The sequence below is a fragment of the Centruroides vittatus genome, unplaced genomic scaffold, assembly GCF_030686945.1.
Source record: "Centruroides vittatus isolate TY-2023 unplaced genomic scaffold, ASM3068694v2 scaffold_324, whole genome shotgun sequence".
NCBI classification, from domain to species: domain Eukaryota; kingdom Metazoa; phylum Arthropoda; class Arachnida; order Scorpiones; family Buthidae; genus Centruroides; species Centruroides vittatus.
Window position 1 is genome coordinate 5,854,890 of NW_027122701.1, and position 22,007 is coordinate 5,876,896.

The 22,007-nt window shown below is 32.4% G+C and overlaps 2 protein-coding genes across 2 annotated transcripts in view; both read right to left on the minus strand.

Annotated features, from left to right (window-relative positions):
- LOC136988255 (coiled-coil domain-containing protein 34-like) overlaps positions 1 to 3,189 on the minus strand; it is a 104,989-nt gene extending 101,800 nt beyond the window's left edge. Inside the window, exon 1 of the mRNA XM_067286113.1 lies at positions 2,976 to 3,189. Within this exon, the coding sequence (XP_067142214.1) occupies positions 2,976 to 3,157 (182 nt within the window). The 5' untranslated portion in view covers positions 3,158 to 3,189. The remainder of the gene's footprint in view (positions 1 to 2,975) is intronic.
- Positions 3,190 to 19,271: 16,082 nt separating this feature from the next.
- On the minus strand, positions 19,272 to 20,087 carry LOC136988240 (zinc finger MYM-type protein 1-like). The gene has a single exon (XM_067286095.1). It carries the CDS (start codon positions 20,085 to 20,087, stop codon positions 19,272 to 19,274), a length of 816 nt encoding a protein of 271 aa, XP_067142196.1.
- Between the last annotated feature and the right edge of the window lie 1,920 nt (positions 20,088 to 22,007).

The following is a 22,007-nucleotide window of genomic DNA, read 5'->3' on the forward strand; positions in this document are numbered from 1 at the left end:
CCTCTTATCTTCAGACCATATCAATATCAGAACTCTTGCTGTTCTTACCAATAATAAAATCATGCTTAGAAGCATGAGGACTGAACTTTCCATACTGTTTCTTTTTTGCATGATTTCCTGCATCTATCTCCAGTGTAAAGAATCTACTTCCCCTAAACTTTCATTCATTCAAAAAGCACTTGTAAAAGTTTAATGTATCATTAACCATCTTTAAACTGCTTTCTCCCAAGCTTGATTATTCTTTGATATTTTTTGGTTCTTTTATCACATATACAATGAATGTTTATTGTTCTTATTGTTTTAGTGTATTTTTAATGGGTTATTTGGATCATAGGTAATGGAATTTATAGTCCCTGTAACTTTGCCATTAAAATTTAAATGAATAAAGTGTCAAATAAAATTTTTCAATAGTTGATAAATGACCAAATTGAACATTCATGGAATGTTTTGTTTTATATTTTATCCATTATATTTTTCTGTTTATGTTAAAATAGAATATTCTATGAAACTAACTTAGTTAACTTATTTTATAGTTTTTTGGAAGACATATTCAAATTATTAGAATAAAGTATTAAAACATTAATCAAATATAAAATGATTATTTTAATTATTATGTGTGTTAGGATACATTAAATAAAATGTAAGAATACTTTATCAAATGCAAATACAGCCCTGTGCAAAAGTATGGAATCATCAAATTATTGCTGATTACTACACGTTTTTATGGTATGCAAATTTGCATTTTACCAAAATGGCATATAAATGAAACAAAAACTAAAATTTTGTTGCACATATTGTCATATACTTTTGTCAAAGGACAGAAAATAAATAGAATGAAAATAAACAATTACCCAATCTGAATTGAGCATGCATTTTTCAAATGGTGCAATTATAAAGGCTAAAAAATCGTAAACATTATATTTATATTATGAACAATCAAAATGGTATCAACAAATATTTATTTATTATATATCAAATTAAACAGAAAAAGTAATCTTTAATATAGACTAGTCATAAAAACCATAAAGTTATTTGTTTTCAAACAAGCAAGATTTTAAATAAGATCAACAAAGGTCAGTCCTCAGATTTATGAACCGAAATGGTCAGATCTGAAAGTGTTAAGCAAAAGTATGAAGTACTGATGATTAATATTTTGCAGGACTACCTTTTGCCCTGATTACAACCGTTATTCTTTGTGGTATTGTACAAACAAGTTTTATTCCTAGTTCTGGATCAACCTCTGACCATGATTCCTTGACTGTGTTTTTTAATTCTTCTATTGGTTGAGCTCTTTTTTAGATGGTATCTAAAAGAGACCTACAACCATTTAGATTTCTTCAGAACATTCCAAATATTTTCAATGGGAGATATACCTGGACTGTTGGCAGGACATTCTAAATGCTGCATGTTATGTTCTTGAAACTATTCCTTAATTTGTCTAGCTCTAAGATATAATGCATTGTCACTATGGTAGATAAAATCCTCTTCACCAAAATGTCTTCAGATGTTTTAACAACCAAACTGATTCTAATAACTCCAAATAATCATCAGCATTCAATGTACTATTACGGATTGCCATCTCACCAACCCCTTTACAGGTTATACATCCTTGCACCATTACACTTTTAGGAAATTTTCCTAATGAATTTAAACAGTCAGGAAGAAATTTTTCGTCTGATCTTTATACTAATGTACCGTCATAAATACCATAGCCAATAAATATTTTTGATTCATTTGTGAGCATAACTTAAATATGTAGCATTGCATTAAAACAAGGCATAGGTTTGTGCTATTGATGTAAAAATGTAAACAGCTTTAACAGTCTATTCTTTATGATTTTTGGTTCATCTGAAATGATTTCTTTTACTTTATTTCCATATAGAGCTTTGCTCTAGCTTTTCTTGAGTAGTAACCTTATTCTGCTACCCTCCTCTCCTTACTGTAGTGTCCAGGTACATTAACACCTATTGAAAATTTTTGGAATGTTCTGAAGATGGTGTCTAAAAAAGAGCTACAACCATAGAAGAATTAAAGAAGGTAGTCAAAGAATCATGGTCAGAGGTTGATCCAGAACTAAATATAAAACTTATTTCTATGTTACAATACCACAAAGAATTACTGTTGTAATCAAAGAAAAAGGTGGCCCTACAAAATATTAATCATCAGTATTCCATACTTTTGCTTAATATTTTTTATGATTCCATACTGTTATTCAATTCTTACTTTGTTTAAAATGCTCTAACTTTGTAATTTATGCAAATATCTTTATGACATATACTTGTGTAAATACTTCAATATGTCTATTATACAGGGTAATTCAAAAGTCACAAAAATTTTAAAAAATTAATAACTCACAAACTATTTACAGTAAGATGATGCATTTTTCACAGAAATGCTTAGAAAGAAGTGAGATTTTTTTTTATATGTAATAAAAATTTTAGTACCAAAATAGTTACATTTCTTGCCACAAATGGTGCTGTAGCATTTGTAAATTTGTTAAAATAATAAAATAAAAATATTCTTAGTGTAAGCTCTAGTAACAACTACACAAATTATGTAATCCTATCAAGTGCCATCTATGGCAAGAAATGTAACTATTTACTAAAATTTTTATTACATATAAAAAAATTCCACTTCTTTCTAAGCCTTTCTGTGAAAATCGCATCATCTTACTGTAAATAGTTTGCGAGTTATTAATTTTTTTTAAAATTTCTGTGACTTTTGAATCACCTTGTATTTGTCAATTGTTAAAAGTTCAGTAATATTTTTGTGAGTTTAATTATTTCAGGATCAAAATAATTTTTCCACAACAATTACAAAATATTCCTTACTTTTGCTCAGGAGTTGAATTGATATTTAAATTATTATGAATAAGAATTTTGAGTTTTAAATATTTAAGACTGATGTAATTCAGTTAAATATTTTATATACCTTTCAATATAAACATTGATTAATAGCATATAAATTTTACTAACCTTTCTGTATCAAATTCAGAGAAGCTTTTAGAACAAGCTGTTTCGAAACTTTCATTATAAGTAATGTCTTTGCAGGTTTCATTCTCATTTTTTTCATTTATACTTGGTTCAATTGAAGTACTGGGTAAGAATTGTGAGGAAGTTTCTGTATCTTTATTTTGTGAAATTTCATCATTATTCATTTTATGAAATTTAAAACAGATACATTTCAGGCTGAAAAATTTTTTAAATTTAATTAGAAAAATGTATTATATTACAAAAATTAATAATACTAAAATTATATTATTATTATTACATTGAGTTTAGTGGGTTATACTCAGTTGACACTGGTGGCTGTGTACTATGCTGAACCAGAGTCAAGGCATAGCAACCAAAACAAGACTTATTTAATTTCTGTGTCAGTGTGTGTGCGTTTGTATTCAGGAATTTCCTAACAATGTGACATAGTGGCCTTCTGTAGTGTGATATGTGTGTTTCTTTTCAATTGTAATGTTCCCAAGCTTTTGTGTAGTGTGTGTGGTATGACATCTGTAGAGGAGAGAATGACAGGTACAATAAGCACTTGTCCATCCTCCACAGGTGTTTTGTACATTGTGAGTATTTGGAACAGATATGTCTATAATGTATGTGATTTTATTGTGTTTGTCAATGAGTGTGATGTCTGGTCTGTTGTGGTAAATTGTTTTATCTGTGATTATGGCTCTGTCATAGTATATTTTGTGTGTAATTTATTAATACTGCCTGTAGAGTATATTTGTAGTAAGGTACCTCAGTGTTTAATAATCTGTGTTTGTGTGCAAGCTCTTGGTGTATTATATTTACTATTTGATTATGCCTATGTAAATAGTCTGTTTGTGCTACATGCTTGCAACAAGAGATTATATGTTGTATTGTTTCTGGCAGAATTTGGCATTTTCTGCAAGAGTGAAATTCATTGATGAAACTGAACTGGAAATTATGCAAAAATGTAATTGAAAATTTTGTCAAAAGAATATTAGTGTGTCAAAAATCATTTGTCAGATACTCTTTTCCATATTTAATTGCAATGTTTTCCCTTTAAAATTATGTAAGAACTTTGCTAATTAATGAATAATTAATACAATCTTTTTAAAATTTAAATCCTGCATTACTTTTGGGACACCTTATATTAAAACAACTTTAATGTGTCTTTGCTTTACATCAGGAAATATACTACTCAAATCAGTTTCCTGACACAAATATAAGAAAAATTGTTTTATGTGAGGAAAAAAAAAGCAAAAATTTAAGGTTCTAAACTTTAAAAGCTTTTGTTCATCTTCAAGAATCCAAGAAAAACAGAATGCCATTACAAGAAAAAAAATTCTAGTTTTTCTTAGTCTCCTAATGATGAATGAAAGCTTGAAAACACTTAATACTTTTTATTCCAAATAAAACATTTTTCTTAGTTTCTTCTCATAATTTGGAGTTTAAGATAGTCATTATAATTTTCTAATTCCTCCAATCAAATCCCCATATTTGATATTCCTGGAAACATTAAGATTACTGGATTAAGATTATTAAGATTAAATGAAAAAATTTAATGCTTCTGTGTATATAAAACTTCATAGAATACACAGCTGTAATTTATATGGAAATTCTATGTAGTAAGAATTACAGCCAAATTGAATTGCATAGTATACAATTAAAAACTTTAATCACACACACATGCTGTGTGTGTGTGTTCATGTCATACAGTGGAACTGTGTTTATCCAGATCAAACAGGACTAGGCCCAATCTGGATGACTGGAAATCCAGATAATCCAGAAAATTTGTTAATGACACAAATAACACAGTTTATATATGTTTATTTTATAAATTGCACATTTTATATGCTTTTACATATTAACAGTACAAAATGAAAGATGTATCTACATACAATATAAGTTTGATTTCAATTAGAAAACTATACGTCATTTAAAATGAATAAAGAAGTCTGTGAATTTCTTTTGCTTCAGCTTTGAGTGATGCTTACTTGCTGCATGATCTCATAGATGCTTTATTTATTTATTTATCACAATTACAATAGGGAATGTCATGTATAAGACATAAGATTTCCTCTTGATTTAACAATTGAACCCAAATAAAATACATATATGAATAAAACGAGTAAAATACATAAAATAGATATAAAAGAATGATATGATAACATTAATATAAATGTATAAATATTAAGAATTATAAAGATTGCATTTACAATCATGTTTAAAATGCTTAAATTCTTCATGTAGTAGATATTCGATGTTTGTCATGTTACAAGAAATGAAATAAAAGCATATTATTTGTGAAATGGATGGTCCGTAAAAGAAGAATAAAAACACATATTGCTGAGGTATTCTCAAGTTTAACCAATCTGACTGTACCTTACTGTTAAAGTAACCAGTCAAAATATTTAATACATTCTTTAAAGATCAGAAGACCCAATCTGGACCTGGCAGTATTCAGATGATGAGTGTAAAGTAGACTGCAGAGTAAATTTAAAATTAAATAAATTTCATCTAGTTCTTTAGAGAGTTTATTTAAGAGGGAAGAGACAGTCATGGCTCAAATCGATAAACCATAGTCAACAATAGATTGGAAATTCATGAAGAAAATGGTGCACAAAACTTTATTTGAAGAGATAAATTTGTAAAATTGCCAAAGGATACCATGATATATTGCTTCACTATTTTATCAATGTGACATTTAAATGTAAGTTTATGATCAAAAGTTATGCTGAGATTGCTTATGGAATTGACATATTTTAAAGGGTTTACTAATAGAAAATGGTAGTAAAGGAGTATCCCGGATGAGAGAGAAGCACATAACGGTTTACCATCAAGAGTTTAGTTCATGTCATATAGTGTTACCCTTCTAAGTATATTAACACATTTTTGAACATCATTGTCACTTGATTGTGACTAAAATATCCATCTTCTGGCTCTATACTACCTGCATCATCATCAGAATTACTATCACTCTCCACATTGTCATTAGCTGAACAAGCTACAATAATGTTTTTATCTGCTGATTGAAAGTCTCCATCATTATCACATTGCAAACATGATTTGATGACACCGATTTCTACATCTGCACAGCTTATATTTCTGATTATTCCAACAAATTCTGAAGGACCAATATCATCAATATCAAACATTTCCTTGGAAAATTGTGCAGTTTTAGGCCAGACATTTTTCCACAACTTTACAACTGTCAATTCACTCATTTGGTCTTCAGCCATATAAATTACATCCTTGATGTTTGATCAATTTCAAAATGAAGACTATCTCTTCATTTTCTTCAGTTTCATGTTCAATAAGTTTGCTGAACAACTGCTTTCTGTAACAGTGCTTTAGCATTTCAAGAACTCCCTGATACATAGGTTGTATTAATTAACTTTGATATTCCCACTAACCAGTTCTTCTTTTGTATGCAATGGGACATTGTCAACTAACAATATTGCTTTCAATGAAAAACTGTCTTTTTTTAAGTGACTTTGTATACATGGCACAAAATTGTGAAGAAATCATTTCTTAAAAATTGCACTATCCATCCAAGCACTTTTTGGGACTTGTAAACAACTGGCAAAGAAATGTTTCTATGTTTTAAAGCATGTGGCTTAATAATTTTCAATCAATACAAGGGGTAATTTAGGTTTCCCTGAAGCATTACGCAAGCAAGAAATGTTATCCTCCCTTTGCTTTTTTTGTAACCTCTAGCTCAGAGGTTCCTAACTTATTTTTATCATGGAACCTTTTCACCTTAATAAAAAATGTTGGAACCCTAGATATCAACGAATTAAAGCGTACTAGGTAGTTACTTTACATTAAAACCGAAACAAAAAATAAAACTACAATTAAAAATAAAATCAAAATTAATTAATTAAAATTGAAATCAAATCAATTGAAAATTAAAACAATGTTTTTAAAAACTGTTTAAAAGTTGTTTTGAAATTTTCAAATTGTAAATGAAAATTTATTTATAAATTTACATTATTTGTGTGCAATGGTGAAAGGACATTTTGCTTTTAATATATATACAGATTTAACAATTTTATTTTTATATGTTAGATCCTGAAAAGCTGAGTGTTATACTCCTCATCAGTTTTTAAGTTATGATTTTTTGAATGATTTTCTAGCTTTAGTTTATGTTTTACTGTTTTTATGGTTTCCATTATCTTGTCGAACATTATATCATGATTTCACTTCATTCCATTACCAATAAATTGGTTCCCACTGTTTATAAAGCTATAAATAACTTTAGCACATGTATAGTCTCCAATGGAGTCCTCGTATCTTCATGCAAGGACTCAATCCGAGACTTCAACAATTACACCTCTAATCCCAAATCTGCATTGGCATATTCATACATCATTAGACTTAACGGATTTTATTGTGAAACTCCAAATTTTTATTGGTGGAACCCTAGGGTTCTGCAGAACACAAGTTGGGAACCCCTGCTTTAGTTGAATGTTCTAATTTCAAAGCAAAGGTAGCATCTTTAAAAAAAAAAAAAGACAAAAATTTCATCAGCATTATAAAATTTGGTCTGGCTTTAGCTTTTCAAACTCAATTATTAAGTTCCTTTTTAAAATTGTTATTCTATCTTCTTGTTCTGTTTCTTTTACAGTTTCAGTTTCAAGCATATAATATTGCTTTTTTACAGGAACTTGAACAAGAATGGCTGAATTTAAACTTTTTTGATATTAGTTACAAGAAAATGCATTTTGGGTGTTATACTCCTCATCAGTTCTTATCACTTTTAGAACCTAATACCATAAATATTTGAAGATACCATAGTACAAACTGTTTTACAAATTTATCACCACCAATTATAAATAGCAATTACCTGTATTTTTCAAAGGCATTTTTTGTACTATTTCAAAAACAATTGGATTTTTCTTAACATATAATCTAAATACAAAACCCCTTATTTAAAATAATATTTTATCATAATTTATATCTAAAAATTGACATAAAAAGGAAACTTACAATAAATTTTAAAAATATGACATTTAAAAAAGATCTTTTATCCTTCTCACCCAAAAATCTTATCTAAAAGTGATAAGAACTGATAAGGGGTATAACACCCAAAATGCATTTTCTTGTAACTAATATCAATAAAGTTTAAATTCAGCCATATTGTCTCCTAAGTTGCTATACGATAAGTCTGTAAAAAAACAATATTATATGCTTGAAACTGAAATCCTTTCTAAAATGTTCACACCCTATAATATTACCAGAAGGGCTCTCACCAGACATTGCAAGATGATGTACACCATGACGAGTTTTCCACCTGTTTAACCAACTGTAAATGAGGGATCCTCATCAGATAGCTTGCTGTTTAAACTTAGTGCTTTCTCTTGTAAAATTGGACCTGATATCAGAATGCTATAGTCCTGCTGATCACTGAACCATAAGAATAATGCATCACCAAGTGATTCATATTTTGCCTTCTTTATTGTCCCTCAAGTTTGCAATTGTTCTTGAAAGCATTTTGCAACAAAAGTCTTCAATTTCTTTATGATTATTCTTCCAATCAGACACAGTAAAGTTTCAACTCCAAACTCTGCAGCAATGGTTTTCAAGGGTTCACTTTAATCAATTTTACAGATTTTTTCTAATTTCTTCTCCAGCATAACAACTTTCTTTCTTTTGGACATCACTTTCACGGTTGGACTCAGCAAAACAATAATAACTGTGAATGATGAGTGAATAACAACTCGTGAGGTTACAAACGATAAACTTATTATTTAATATTTTCACATTTATAGGTTTTCTGTATATCTATCTTTCATACTTGTGAGACAGGAATTGTTTTATAATCCAGATAAACTGGAAATCTGGATAAACACAGTTTCACTGTAATATAAAATTTTCACAAATTGTTTAACTTATAACCAATACATAAATATAAATGAGTTAAAATACTAATCACTAATCATTCAATTACTTAAATCATTGATGCCCAAACTTTTCAACCGATAGGTCACACTGCATGTAAGGCATAGGTAGACAGGCTACAATTATTTTATATATTTCATATAAACTAAAAGTAGACCTATTTCTATCATTTAATGATGATGTGTCAAACATCTTTGTGCCAGATTAACATGTGCATTTAGTCCAGGAGCTGTAGTTTGGGCACCACTAACTTAAGTCAAAAAAATGTTACTTGAGTAGAAGTTACACTTTTAAGGTAATTTGTGTATGTATTCGCATACACACAAAATATGTAAAAGTAATTTCTACCAGAAATTCATACTTAACACGTGTTTCAATTTTTGCATTGAAAATGTAATATTGGTAGAGGTTACTTTTAGATATATACATATATGATAAATGGCCTAAAGGTAACTTCTACCGAAATATTTTACCCTAATTACCTCTGAAGTTAAAGCCTGTCTTAATGTATATAAGAATAACTGTACACTACACGCAATCCAAATTTGGCATTTATCGATTTATTATAATGAATCTGACTGCTGTGAAATATTCGTGGAATAATATTTTCTCTGTCACTTTTTATATCTCATGTTTTGATAATATGAAAACGTCGAACATAACTAATATGTAATTATATTTCACTTTTCCCGTAAATTCAAATGTCGATCGCCATGACGTCATTCGGCAAATAATGCCATCTGTTGATATCGAATGTAACATTTGAAAATGCTAAAATTGATAATAAGGTCGATGCTATATAGAAATATTGATTTTCAAGCATTAATAATATTCTACATAACAACATAATAATTTCTTTGTTAACAAAATTCAACTTTAATTCGATAATTTATAAATAAATAATATTTGAAAACATGTTTTATTTATTCTCAAATTATTATGTTACCACCGCCGGATGGTCGCAAGGTTCTAGGACTTTGGGATGGTCGAGCGTCATAGTGGCAGCCTACCGTTCAGGGGGATTTTTATTAAAAACTTTATTATTTTTATTCAAACTTCTATTTTAATTTAGAAAGCTGACAAGTTTTAACTACAGTTGAGAGGTTTTTAATATATAACTTTATATTATAAATAATATATAATGTAATTTTTAAAATATACACGGATATTTAATTCTCTTATCTATTCGCTTGTGCCAACGATAGATCTGACACCTAGTGGTATTAGCGCGAACTACATAATGGCGGCTGCTATGAGTATAAAGTAGTTTGTTAGAATAGAAAGTGTTCACCCTTGCTAATATTGTGTTGTGTCCTTTGTCAAAACTGTATGTATGTTATCGCAGACGTACCGCCAGGTTTCTTCTAGTCATACCCACATAATTTTTTTCGATTCCTAACTGTTGATTTTCAAATGGAATTTTATATACCCCAGCTTTACCTTCCTTTTTTACGCTGTCTTTATCGTTCCGTAGCAAGCTACAGATATTAGGTGCTCTTTTATAGATCATTCTCGATTTTTATAAGAAAAAGAGCACTTGATACAACGTTGACAAACGACCCAACAGCACAATATTATCAATTATAGCACAGAATGAAGAAGCGATTGTAAAATGGGAAGAGGCTAAAGTCATTTAAACGGTGCACTTTCCATCCATTGCGCTGGAGAAGGAAAAGGTGGAAATTTATAAAATTAAAATGAAAAACCGTTGCCTAAATGCTATGGATGCTAATGCGCTTCTAACAGCGTGGAAATATATAATAGAAAAAAAAATGACACTTAAAAACCCTTAAATCTTTTCTTTTTACTTAGCTTTGTTTTCTATGTTTTATTTGTTTATTTATTTATTTAATATACACACTTCTTTCAATTTATTTTAAAGTTAAATTATTTTATTGAATTTTAAATATGTAAAATATTCGAAAACGGTACGTTCCATTTTGGAACATTTATAATATTAAACCTGACGATGGCCTATATTAGATAGGGTGAAAACATTTGTATAAAAGAATTTTAAGCTCAGCAAAATTAGCTGTGGGAAACTGAAGTGAATTGTTTGCTGAGAAAGAGCTGGATAGATGTGAAGTTATCAGTTTTGGTATTTCCTCTCCTTCTGTAAGACATCTTTTTCGATCAGCCACATATTCTAAAATGTCACAAAGTGTAATCATAGTGACTTAAACAACTACGAAATCAACTAGGATTAATGTCGGATACAAATGCGAATAAAACGTTTTGACTACAGAGAGAAAAGTTATTAAAAAGACAACACACAGGTAACTCTCGTACATTGTCAAGCACGCTATACCCTTTGTGGCAGCCATTTTGGTCGACTCATACGCCACCTATATTTACTGGCACAAGCGAATACTTAGCATTAAATTCAACCGTCGTCGTTTTTTCCGTCATTTGGTACGACTTTCATCGACATCTAGTAGTAATCCCTACGTCATCGCCTGTTTCGTGTAAGAAATTTTTGTGGTGGTGATTTTTCAAGATGTCGAGTGTTTTTGAGCAAAGAACGTGCATTAAATTTTGTTTTTGCGACGGACTTATTGCTATAAAAACGTTGGAAATGTTGAAAAAGCCTTTAGTGACGATAATCTATCAAAAACAAGCGTTTTCGATTGGTGCAAGATGTTCAAGGAAGGCAGAGAACGCGTCGAAGATGAACCACGCTCTGATAGACCATCCACTTCAACTGATAAACATGTCACTTGAGTCAGAGATTTGGTGCTCAATGATCGCCGTTTAACAATTATGGACAATTATGAACAATTTTATCCAAATGATACTGGAACACTGAACATGTTCCAGTATCATTTGGATAAAATTGCTTCACAAAAGCAATTTTAAAAGATTATTTGGGCTTTTTTTTTTTTTTTTTTAACTCTTTCCGCCCTGTGGGCACTAAGAGGGCCTCTTTTAGAAAGCCCATTATGGGTTCGGCCAGGCCCACAATGGGGCGACCGGGTGGTGAGGGACGGGGCCCGACATATTCGAACGGACCACCCCCCGAAAAATTCCTGGGGATATTCGACCCGCTCGGATTCGATCCCGGGTCCCCCAGAGCGGTAGGCTGCCACCTTGACCGCTCGGCCATCCGGCCGTCTAAGCGATGATTATTTGGGCTTGCGGCGAGTTGCTTTTGGAGTCGTCCTAGAAACGTTGAATTTTTTCCAAAAACAACCTGTTCGAGTTGCTGAGGAAATGTTTTCTCAAAATGAACCATTCTTAAAACGCATCATTACGGATGAAGAAACATGGAACTAGGCTTTTGACACCGAAACAGCTCAACAATGAAGTAAATGGAGCTCGAAAGGTGAAGCAAGACCGAAAAGACCATGTCAAAGTCAGTCAAAAATCAAGATCTTGTTGACTGTTTTTCCATTGTCGTGGTGTTATGCGTCACGAATTCTTTCTGATTGGCCAATTTATCAACAAAGAATATTATTTGAGTGTTTTGCGTCGTTTGAGAAATTTGTAGAAAATGACCTGATTTATGGGGAGAAAGCTCTTGGATTTTGCACCACGATAATGAACCTGTTCATAATGCTCTTGTTGTTCTTGAATTTTTGGCCAAAACTTCAATAAATACGGTTTCGCAAGCTCTGTATTAACCCGATATGGCACCGTGTGATTTTTTTCCTGTCTCCTGACTTGAAAATTCCGCTTTGTGATCATTTTGAATTGATTGATACCATAAAACAAAATTCGCTGCGAGTCCTGAAAACGTTTCACGAAAACGACTTTAAAGCATATTTTGAGGACTGCAAAAAATGTTGGCATAAATGCATTGCAGTGGGAGATTACTTTGAAGGAGAGGAGATAAATTTTAATGAATAAATTCAAATTGAATTATTTCCGATACTTTTCGATCACAGGGGTATGTAACAGAGGAGTAGTATGGCGATTGGTCAAAAAATGATCCCCAAGAATTTTACATTTTTGGACTTAGAGGACCTTGAAAAATCAAGAATTGCAAAAAACAAAAAAGGGGGAATTTGTTCTGTATGTATGGATGTTAGAGAATGTGTGTATGTGTCATGAGCACGATTCTGTTCACCACTTTGAAACTTAACAATTCATACATTTTGTCGAAACTTCTGAAATTTTGCTGGGAGGTTTCGATATGTTTTTTTTTATTAACTTTTTTCGCCCTGTAGGCACTAATAAAGCCTCATTTAGCAAGCCCATTATGGGTTCGACTAGGCCCACAATGGGGCGGCCGGGTGGAAAGGGACGGGGTTCGACATATCCGGACGGACCACCCCCCGAAAAATTCCGGGGGATTTTTCGACCGTTCGGATTCGATCCGGATTTCTCAGAGCGGTAGGCTGCCATCTTAACCGCTCGGCAATGTTCCCTCTAAGCTGCGCGGCCGCGCACTGCTCAAATTGTTGCCGCGAACGAGAATTTATGTGCCGCGCAGGCGAGCATGTACACGGATTTGAATTGTTGTTTACTTATTTCTCACTCTGTCTGCAGCATGATTATTGCTACGTATATTTCGATTACACGCTGTGTTGTCTTTTTAATAACTTTTCTCTCTGTAGTCAAAATGCATTAAATTATTGACAAAACATAATATTTTGTATGCAAGTATGTTTTGAAATGAATTTTAATCTCTACTTTATAAAAATTAATTATTTTATTGTTTAAATATCAATTTCTTTAAAAAAAAACTTTCCTTTTCTTAAAAATTAATTGATTTAACTTCACAGTTAGTTTAACCGTTGTTATTTTGTCTGTGCCGCATTTTATCAGAGACAAAGACTATTGGGTTTTATCCTCATCATTCTTTATTCCAATAGGGATAAATAGGATAAAACCCAATAGTCTTTGTCTCTGATAAAATGCGGTACAGACAAAATAACAACGGTTAAACTAACTATGAAGTTAAATCAATTAATTTTTAAGAAAAGGAAAGTTTTTTAAAGAAATTGATATTTAAACAATACAGTCAAACCTGTTTTTATGCGGGGGATAGGGACCGCATTAAAAAAAACGCATTAAAAAAAATCTCACGAAACTTCACGAATGGCTGTAAATAATAGTTTTCGCCACACAATTAAAAAATATTTTTTTATGCGGTCAACAGGGACCGCATAAAAAAAGTCTCACATAGAAAATAACTCAAAACCGTACGAAATAGAATTTATTGACAACAGATGTCAGCACTTGACTGCATCGTCTGGTCTATCGTCTGTTTTACATATTTTTGTCCAGGTGGTGTTTTGTTGACTTAAAAAGTAAATTATTTCATTTTTCGCATATTCATGCAATAATATTACTATAATAAGTGCATTTATGCTATAATAAGTTTATTTAGCTATAATAAGTCAACGTAAGACATGACGAATCGCACGTGACTAGTCGCCAAGTATACCGCACAAATTAAAAATTCGCATTAAAAAAATCGCACAAATAAAAATCGCACATAAAAAGAGCGCATAAAAACAGGTTTGACTGTATATAAAAAAACCGCACCATTAATATCTAATACTTATAGAAGTTAATTATTTTAATTTTTATAGGAAAAAACAAGATTTTATATATATATATAATATGCTCAGAAAAATTTTTTGCTCAGTATCTGCTCAGCAAAAATTTTTTTTTGCTCAGAGAAGTATATGTTTTGCTCATCTACAAAAAAAATTAGAGGGAACATTGCCGCTCGGCCATCCGGCCGTCGGAGGATTGGATATTAGGGGCATTGATGCTATTAAATTTTGGTGGTTAAAGGTGGAGAGGTGTGGGAGATAGAGGAGGGCTATGTGTCGTATCTTGAGTGGATTCGGACTTAATGAAAAATTTACTCGTTATTAATATCTACAAACTTTTTAAAAAAAAAAGAAATCAACTCTTCTCTGCCCTCAAAATTAAGCTTTTTGCCATTTTATAATAATAATATTAAAAGTTTAAAAAATAAAATATCGTAACAGATGGTGAGACACACAATTTTAACTTTCTTGCGGGAAAAGCTATGTAACTCGTTGCTGTTTTTTTTTCTTTTTTTTCTTTTCTTTTTTAATATTAAATTCGTTTGGCGTTTTGCAAACTCTCTGCCCTATGAAGTCTATTATTAGCCGATTGGATAAAACCACTGAACATTGGTAGTTGGTTGCAAGTACTGTACATTGTAAGGCACGTACAGTACATAGATTAAGAAAGAGATGGAAAACTCGAGAACAGAGAGACAGTGGCGCCGCACACAACATGGAAGCATGATCTATATATAACTGTATAGCCATGCCACTTCCTTTGTTCGCCAAGCTAAAATCGCTAAGATGTCACTTTTTGCCGCTAGTAACACTCTGATCTCATGTCGTTCAATTTTTTGTAATATGTAAGCAGGGAAACGAGTGGTTTTCTACCTTTTTTACAGTAATTTAACAGATTACCACGAAAAGTACAATATTTCTTAAATTACAAATAATGTAAATTCATATTTTAGTTTAGTTGAAGTTGAGAATAATGCCCAGATGTTTTGCACTTGGTTGTAAATTAGGCTACACTGTATAAAAAGGAGATGAAAAAACTGAAAAAAGCACTTTTAAAGCTAAAAATTGGTCAAGTAAATCTATGGAATCATTACATACCGCGATTTGATCGAAAGTTAACAACAAAAGCATGTATATGCGACCTTTATTTTCATGACAGGTTTTTGAAAACATTTAAGCACACATGGGAAGTGGGATTATACACACTAGGGTGTCCCTTATTTTTCGAATATGTTTTTTTTTTAACGCATAGGGCCTAGTTTTGTTTATTTTACCCTTAAATACTCCCGCAATAAATTTCACCTCATTTTGATCACTAGAACCCGTGCCGACTTGCATCGAATCATTTCCAAACATATGATGCTAGAGAAGTGACACGTATACGCTTTATTCGCCATTCTAACACAATTTGTCGGGCTATTAACACGTATAGTTTTTTTCGAAGATGTCAGTGGGATTACGAAGCACTAAACAGCATATTTTCTTAGTCGGAGAGATAAACCACCAAATCATGCGTGCAAAATTACTGTCAAATCGGCAAGTACTCGCAGTTTTGTTTTTTAACATTCGCGAAGTTAAACTAAGGCCGCGACTCCACTAGCCGTAAAAGGGCCGTAAAACCCCTCACCGTAAAAGCTTTTAATCACGTGACCATGATATTTTACGCCTGAGCAGGTCGTAAAACCAACGTAAAAGAGAGTTGAGCAGTGTTCAACTCGCTTTTACGTTGGTTTTACGACCTGCTCAGGCGTAAAATATCATGGTCACGTGATTAAAAGCTTTTACGGTGAAAGGGAGTTTTACGGCCTTTTACGGCTTGTGGCAGTCGCGGCAAACTAACTGTAAGTGAAAGCGTAAATCTTGTAATACGCGAGTGTATCATATTTTGGGAAAAAGCTAGAATACCTTCAAAATCTATACCTAAAATAACTGTGTCAAGAAATTGGTGGATATTTATCAGGTATGGAGACTCTTCATATGTGATAAAGATCCAAGTCGGCACGGGTTCTAGTGATCAAAATGAGCTGAAATTTATTGTGGGAGTATATAAGGGTAAAATAAACAAAACTAGGCCTATGCGTTAGAAAAAAAAAATATTCGAAAAATAAGGGACATCCTAATATAATATATATATATATATATATATATATATATTGCTGTTTTATTCTTAATTGACATCTGTGTCAACGGAGCATGACATTGACTGCGTAGCAGCGCTGTAACTAGCCTTTTATGCGCCCGGTGCGAGCATCTGTAACTACGCCCCAAAACTATGACCCAAAACTTGGTCCAGGTCATTTCTGCGCCCCAGGGTCTACGCCCTATGCCTGGGAACCGCTCTAGTTACGGCACTGCTGCGTAGTAATATATAAACAAAATATTAAGTTTTTGCCATTTTTTATTTTTAATAATTTTTTGTTTTGACATTTATTCTATAAAATAAAATAGGAAATAATCGTAAAAAATAATTCATAAAATGTTGTAGTTAGTAATTCCTTTTGCTGTTCCAGAAAAACAGCTATATACAATCAAACGCCATCACCTGCCAGAAAATGGCATATTACCGATTTTAAAGCATAGTGGCGTGACCGTACTGTTACCGATAGTTCATGATGAAAGTAAACTAATGCCCAAAGACACTCGATCACGTACTTTTCTTTAAGCTAGCCAGTCAGCCATTGAAAGAGTAACGAAAATGATGAATGGTTGAAAATGAGAAAATTTGCACGACGTTGCGAAGCGCTGTTTTGTTCAAACAATACTGTACTAAACAACTGCACTTTGTCATTCCTTGCTTTTCCGAAAAATGGTAATAACCAGTAAGTTTGTCATTACTTTCATTTTGACATGACTTGCGTACTGAACAGTATCTGCACGTGATAGTTACTCTAATGTCTTTACTCCATTTTTCTTTTCAGGCTGGGGATTTTTAGTGAAAATAATTACAAAATAATTACTCTTGACTGAAAGCAAAAAACAACTACAATTACCTATCTAAACCAATGATTTTTACTAAAAATCTGTTTCTCCAAATCAAATTCGCAATGCCTCAACGGCAAAACTAAGCCTAATACATAGACATACACACACATAGATGAATATTTGTTTTATTGAATATAAAAATAAACGTATAGAAGTTTAAAAATATTTAGAAAATCATATAGTAAGTATAATATAATACATATATGTACAGTATATAAAAATATGAAAAATTCGGAGTTTTAAATAAAGATGTGTGCTACGTGTTTCTTTATCTTCTGCAGTTCATCTAAATTACTTGTCCAATTCGGGAGCAGACGATAATATTAACTTCAGGGCCGGATTTACCAATCCAGGGGCCCTGGGCACAAATTCGGTGGGGCCCTCCTTTAAGAGTAGGCAAATTTGATGATTTAGAAAATTTACACAAAATACTGTACTTAAAAAAAAAATTGTTTTCAAAAATTTTACTTATTATTGTAAAAGTGTTTAAGCTTAAAACATTTTTATAAATTCATATTAAATTTAATTAAATAACGCTTTATTTTATAAAATATAGACAATATACATTAAACGTAATACGTTTAAATTAAATAAAGCAAACTTATAAAAATTATGTAAAATATTTTCGTGCTTTTTTATCTGCAAAATTCTTTACTACATCTTCAATATTTGTTTCACGTAATACATCGCGTTCTGTACTTATGACCGTTAAATAATTTAAACGTTCTTGTGTCATAGATGTTCGCAACACATTTTGACCTTCGCATACGATCGTTTTTATACTCGTTTACACCAGTCAGTGTTTTTCCTAAATTCTCGTGTGAAAAGTTACCTCGTTTTTCCACAATATATGTTTTTAATGATTTAATACATGAAATTGCGATGTTTACAAGTATTTTCGGATTTTGAATCGTACTGCTCGTTTTATTTAAGTTTTCAAGAATATCGTCCCAAAATGATGCCACGATTCCTGTCTCCAAAAGGCACATTTTCTTATAAAGCTCTAAAGCTTCACATCGTGCTTTTGTATCGGAATTATTATTTTGAGATATATTCAATAAAATATCTCTGATTGGCTTATAACCAGTGGTGATATTCAGCGGGTTCGCACAGGTTCGGCCGAACCCGTTGTTAAAATTTTCAGTTTTCCGAACCTTCTTAAACACACGGAACATTTCTCAGTGGTTTTGTTTGTTTTTTTTAATATATTAAAATATACGTATTATACTTTGTAATATTACTAAAATAGAGCCTTATACCCAGTTCGCACCGAGCGTTTCAATCTAGATTGTGAGCAAGATCGGGGACTATGTCTTGGTGCGATCTCTCTCGACCGTTTCAATCTCGACCGAAACGAGGTTTAATCGCGATCGATTCAAGAGAGTTCTTGAAACTAGATCCAGTCATAAGAGAGATCCCACAATCTCACGCGCGCGAGATAATACAAGATGGCTGTGGAACACGTGTCGGGCTATGGACAGCGAAATAAAAAGGATATTGTATTTCGAGAGATGATGACATCTGTCTATTATCAGCAGTGCCATTCGGGGTGAAAAATTTCTCTGCCTGAAAAAAAAGGTCGACAGCCCTAATATACTATTGTTACCTGGTCTTCGCCCAGGGCTAGTTACGTTCCAAATACGCCACTGATTATTAGATATATCGCAATAAAAGGTATTGTATTTATTTCCAGCCAAAACTTCCATTTTGTTTGTCGGTGATTGTTAGGGAAAAATTTTCTGCTAGCGAACCCTTTGTTAACTATTTCGAATATCACCACTGCTTATAACCAAGTACGAATGCCTTATTAGCATTCCCTCGAGCACACCATCTAGTACAGTCAACTCGTTGCGGTACTCGTATATTGAGGTTCCCAGTTTTATAGGATTCTAACGTTTTTTTTAAGCAATGCCTAACGTAAATCTGAAGCTGAAAAAAATACATAGATAGCTTGCAGAAACATAAAATAACTTGTTGAAGACATAGAAGCGTTAGAAGCTTTTTCCCCAGTCAAATTTAATGAATGACTTAAACAAGATACCCAAATCGCCTGTTTATTTTCATTTGCTACCAAAGCTTGAAGTCCAATAAATTTTCCACTCGTTGCTGATGCATTATCATACGATTGACCGCGGCAATCACGTATATCAATATCGTTTTCTTTTAAAAAGTTTTTTAATCCACGCAACGTATCTACGGCTTTATGGCCTTGATTGGGTAAAAAGTTTAAAAACCTTTCAACTGGAGTAGCATTTTCTACGTATCTGAAGATTAAACTCAGTTGATCGACATGACATTTATCAGTTGTTGCATCTAAAGAAATCGAATATATTTTTGCCTTTTTTAATCGATCGAATATTTTGCTATGCACTAATTTGCCAATTTCTTCAATGAGTTCTTCATAAATAGTTGAAGACAGGTAATTTGCTTTTCTGCTTCCACAGTTTCCGTACTTTTCTATATGCTCTTTCAAAAAAGGGTCGTATTTTGCCAGTAATTCAATCATCCCTAGAAAATTACCATTGCTTGGAGATCCCAAAGTTTCATTAGTTCCTCTAAACGCTAATGATCGTTGATTCAAAAATAGCACATCAATGACACGTTTTAAGACATTGCGCCAATATTGAGTGGAAACTTCGACTTGTTTTTCGAGTTCTTTGTCGATTCGTCCTTGTTCTTTTGAAAGGCTATTGAATAAAATCAATGCTTTTAAATGATTATTTGACATTTCATGTTGTACTAATCGCTCATTTCTATGTTTCCGGTCACAAAAACCGCCGTGCATAAATTGATTGTCTTTGGAGTCATCGAATAATTTACAAAAAAAAAGCAATAAAGACGGCCCGTAGTTGGAGAAAAGCACAGCCAAGAGCGATTGATAACTTCCCCACATGGAGTCTTTTTTTCAAACATACTTATAGTACATTTTCTGATTTTATTTCCGTCCAACTGTTCAAATGAATTATTTTTCAATAACTGACTATCGCTCGACGGCGGATGGCTGAGCGGTAAAGGTGGCAGCCTACCGCTCTGGGGACCCGGGATCGAATCCGAATAATCCCCAGGAATTTTTCGGGGGGTGGTCCGTTCGGATATGTTGGGCCCCGTCCCTCACCACCCGGTCGCCCCATTGTGGGCCTGGCCGAACCCATAATGGGCCTACTTAAAGACATGCGCTTTTAGTGCCAACAGGGCGGAAAGAAGTTAAAAAAAAAAAACTGACTATCGCAGTGTTGTAATGAAGAATTAAAGTTTTTCAACCAGTAATAATTGAATTCCTTCATTTTATCCGGCCACATGCCTATATCATCAGATAAACTATTTTTTTCCGTAATTGTAGCCAACAAATAGATTAATTTTAAAGTAGAAAAAAGTAAATACATGAAATTTCATTGATAATTGTTCATAGTTGATTAAATACGTTAATTATATTTAATATTACAAAAAATAAAATACGTTTAATCGTAAAAATAATGATACACTAAATGAAAAATTTGTCAAGAAAATTGTATTGTATAATTGCCAAATTATAAAATTAGTATTACCGGTATATTGTTTTGTTAAAAGTTTTGAGTTAAGTAAGGATACACAGTTTAGGAGAGAAACGAAAGTGAACCTCCAACCAGGAACTCGAGCACTGTGTGACGCGAGTATGCCATAAAATTATTTACTATAAAAAGTTATATAATATGATCGATCTTGTCGTTACACTCGAGCACACCTGTATCCACCGATAATCCCACGTAACAGAATTCAAAATACAGTAAAACGTGTCTATGGCGACCACCCACGCTTCCTTCCAACGATAGAGCTATATTGGTATTTTATTCTTATCGGATAACTGGATTTACAGGAGTCGTCGTGATTTTATAAAACAGATTTAATGCCAATATTTTAAAGATTAATACAATAATATTGTATTAATCTTTTTATCAATATTATTCTAAACATATCGCATTTTCTCGATTACAATGCACACTTTCTTTTTTCCGATTTAATTAATTCAACTCGGTTCTTTTCGTTCGCTCCTGTTAGGTGTATTACGTCATCGATATACAAGCGCGTCCTATCACTCTATCACTTCTGGTTTTGGTTTTCGTTAGTTTAATCTTATTTCAACATTAAAAATACTGCATTTTTTTAAAATATTTAATATTTTCTTAAGAACAAGAAGAATTATTAATTAATAATAAAATGATTGATTTCATTACATTCCGCGATTGTCCAATGAGGTTGCCTTTTTTTTTTTTTTTTTTTTTTTTTTTTTAACTCTTTCCGCCCTGTGGGCACTAAGAGGGCTCTTTTAGTAGGCCCATTATGGGTTCGGCCAGGCCCACAATGGGGCGACCGGGTGGTGAGGGACGGGGCCCGACATATCCGAACGGACCACCCCCGAAAATTCCTGGGGATTATTCGACCCGTTCGGATTCGATCCCGGGTCCCCAAGAGCGGTAGGCTGCCACCTTTACCGCTCGGCCATCCGGCCACCTATGAGGTTGCCTGTAAAACTGATTTTTACATTAATGCGTTTATTGTTTTTTAAATATTTTGCGTGCGAAAATTACTTGGATATTATTTTTCTAAACATATCGTGGAAATAAGGTAGGTTGGTACAGAAACTATTTATCGCACATGTACTGTATATGAG

Coding starts and splice junctions, on each gene's coding strand:
- LOC136988240 (XM_067286095.1), bottom strand. CDS start 20,087: ATGTCAAATAATCATTTAAAAGCATTGATTTTATTCAATAGCCTTTCA.